Here is a 3,336-nt window from a genome sequence, read left to right on the forward strand (position 1 = left end):
TCTCTTCTCTATGGAAGTGCCAGAGAGAGAGAAGCTGCAAGGGATGGGAAGACTTCCAGATCACCAGGCTGGATACACAAGTAACAACAGATCCACCACAGTGCAAAAAATTCAACACAACACCACCAAGTAACGAAAAAAAAAAAAATTAGGATAAATAAATATAAATTATCGTATGTAAAAAAATAAAATAAAAATGAAATATTAAAAAAAGAAATAAGACGACGCCAAGTTTAAAAAAATAAATAAAAAAATCCAACAAAAATAAGATATGAAAATGTTTTTAATTATTAAAAGAAAAGACAATGCTTTAAAAAAAAATAATAATAAAAAAAGAATAGATGATACAATAAAAATATGATATAAATAAAAATTCAATTATTTAAAAAAATATATATATAAAAAGAAATTAAACTAGTAAAAGAAAAGACAGCACTGATTAAAAAATAAATAAAATAGATTATACAATAAAAATAAGATAAAAAAAATGAAATTATTAAAAGAAAAAACAACAGAATAAAATAAAAAAATAAGATCTAAAAAAGATACTAATAAAGAAATTAGCAAAAAAAATGTAATTAAAATAATAAAGATATAACAAAAGATAATACTAAGTTAATAAAAAAAAATGAGGTATTAAAAAAGATAATACTAAGTTAATAAAAAAATAATAATAAATGAGGTATAAAAAAAGATAATACTTAGTTAATAAAAAAAGCATAAAAAAAGTAATTCAAATAATAAATAAGATATAAAAAAGACAATACTAAGTTAATAAGAAAAGTAGTAAAAAATAAAAGAAAATAATAAGATATAAAAAAAAAGATAATACTAAGGTAAGAAAAAAAAAGCATAAAAAAATAAAATGCAAATAATGGATATTAAAAAAAAAGACAATACTAAGTTAATAAGAAAAGTAGTATAAAAAATAAAATTAAATAATAAGGTATAAATAAGGATAATATAAGTTAATAAAAAAAAGCATAAAAAAATTAAATGTAAATAATGGATATAAAAAAAAAAGACAATACTAAGTTAATAAGAAAAGTAGTATAAAAAATAAAATTAAATAATAAGGTATAAATAAGGATAATATAAGTTAATAAAAAAAAGCATAAAAAAATAAAATGCAAATAATGGATATTAAAAAAAAGACAATACTAAGTTAATAAGAAAAATAGTATAAAAAATAAAATTAAAATAATAAATAAGATATAAAAAAAAAGACAATACTAAGTTAATAAAGAAAATAGTATAACAATTTTAATTTTAAATAATGAGGAAACACAAGCTTAAAAAAATATATAGGAATAAAGTTAGAATAAATAAAAGATATGAAAGAATAAAACAATGACAGGTTAAAAAATAAAATAAGCGTAAAAAAATGTATTCAAATATATAAAAAAATTAGACAGCACAAAGTTAAAAAAGTTATAAATAAATTAGAATTTAAAAGAAATAGTAAAAAATAAATAAATAACAAGAAGTAAAAAATAAAAAGTTATCATGCATTAAAAAAAATGTATTAAAAAATAAGGAAGTAAAAAAAAAAAAGTAATTGAATGAAAAGATTAAGAATAAGACAACACCAAATTCAAAATATTAAATAATAGGACAACACAGAGTGTTTAGTAACAATATAAAAAAAAATGAATAAAAAAAATGACATCAAGTAAAAGAAAATAGGATAAATGTCAAATTAATTATATAAAAAAAAAAAATACTAGCAAAAGTGGGCATAATTACCATGGGCATCCAACTGCAACTACTCAGGTAAGAGTTTATGTTTTATTCATTTTTTTTTAGCTCGGCTAAATTTTTGGATGGGGGGGGTCTTTAGAGTTTTTTTTTTTTTTTTTTGGTCAATGTCCACTGTGGCTTTCTCTTACCGCACTGAAATCCAGTAAATCACTCAGCTCTTTGTCCGTCCCTAAGGCAGCCATTCGCTGTTGGTGATTCATTTTAGGAAAGGACAGTGACACCTAGGAACATGGGGAGCAGTCACCACTAGGCCTGCGCATCACGAAAGGGTTAACAACAGGAGAGGCAAAAGGAGGGAGGGAAGAAAAAAAAACTGGAAAAAAAACAAAAACAAACCACTGCCAGGAGGAATAATAATAATAACAATAATAATACTAATAATAAAAAATAAAAAAGCGGCGAAGAAGAAGGGGGAGAAGCGGAGCCCGAAAGCCGCAAAAACAGCACTATTCGGGGTGCCCAATCCCAGACCCGAGTAGTGCTGTTTTGGGCTGAATTGGGCTCGGCAGTGGCGGCGCTCCGGCCCCTCCTCCTTGCCCGCCCGTCACTCGTGTACGGCTCGCGGGGTGGGCGTGGCTACTTACGGCTTTGGACGGGGTAAAATGGGGTGGGAGGGGCGCGGTGTGTGAGAGTGTGTCGCCGGGGCTCCGCCTTCTCAGCTCCCTCCTGTTGGTGTGATTGGTGCCAGGCTCCGGCACAAACAATAGGGGGGGAGCAAAGCGGGACAAGTCGTCCCCCCCCCCACCCACTTCTTCCAAAAAAACTTCTCAGTCAGTCAGTCGGAGGAGATGTGAGGGGCTCCTGGTGGGCTGTGTGCCGGGCGCCCCCCGAGGTCGGCAGTAGCAGCAGTAGTAGTAGTAGCAATGCAGGGCAGGCTGCAGCAGCAGCAGAGAGAGTAGTGTGTGAGCTTCCCCTGGCTCAGTGTGTGCTGGAGGCAGGCATCGGCTAGCTGTGAGGCTGGGAGTGGAGGAGGAGGATGAGGAGGAGGTGGGAGTGGAGTAAAAGAGGGGGGGGATACAGAAGAGATTCAACCCCCCCTCCTCTCTCCTCTCCGTGCTACCACCACCTCAGAGACTCCGAAGGCCCCCCGCCGCCGGTTACCGTCCCCCCCTTACCCTTCACTTGCCGTCTCGTCACCGTTCTGCATTTAGTTTTTGATCTTCAAATTCCAGCCATGTGATCTTTCCTATTGATAACATCAGCAACAAGTCTCAATTTTTACACCGGCCAGGTGGCCACTTCAGGGACTGAGTCCTCCTGGTGGGTCGTCATCCCTCAATGAGCTGCGTCCTACTTCCCTCCGTCCTGCCTTTAGTTTGGGATCTTCAAATTCCAGCCGTGTGATCTCTTTCCTATTAATAACGTTGACAACAAGTCTCAATTTTTACATCAGCCAGGTGGCCACCTCAGGGACTGGGTCCTTCTGGTGGGTCGTTATCCCTCAATGAGCTGTGTCCTACTTCCCTCCGTCCTGCCTTTAGTTTGGGATCTTCAAATTCCAGCCGTGTGATCTCTTTCCTATTAATAACGTTGACAACAAGTCTCAATTTTTACATCAGCCAGGTGGCCACCTCA

At 33.8% G+C, this 3,336-nt stretch overlaps 1 protein-coding gene across 10 annotated transcripts in view; it reads right to left on the reverse strand.

Annotated features, from left to right (window-relative positions):
- TCF4 (transcription factor 4) overlaps positions 1–2,699 on the reverse strand; it is a 627,840-nt gene extending 625,141 nt beyond the window's left edge. For 4 of the 10 annotated variants that reach the window (XM_040337391.1, XM_040337364.1, XM_040337334.1 and 1 more), the window contains exon 1: positions 1,890–2,255. In XM_040337391.1, coding sequence (XP_040193325.1) covers positions 1,890–1,961 — 72 coding nt within the window. In that variant the 5' untranslated portion in view covers positions 1,962–2,255. Of the gene's footprint in view, positions 1–1,746; positions 2,256–2,345 lie in introns of those variants that run through there. The other 6 variants (XM_040337401.1, XM_040337373.1, XM_040337317.1 and 3 more) reach the window with 4 other exon arrangements.
- Positions 2,700–3,336: the final 637 nt, after the last annotated feature.

Source organism: Rana temporaria, chromosome 1 (genome assembly GCF_905171775.1).
Source record: "Rana temporaria chromosome 1, aRanTem1.1, whole genome shotgun sequence".
Classification (NCBI taxonomy): domain Eukaryota; kingdom Metazoa; phylum Chordata; class Amphibia; order Anura; family Ranidae; genus Rana; species Rana temporaria.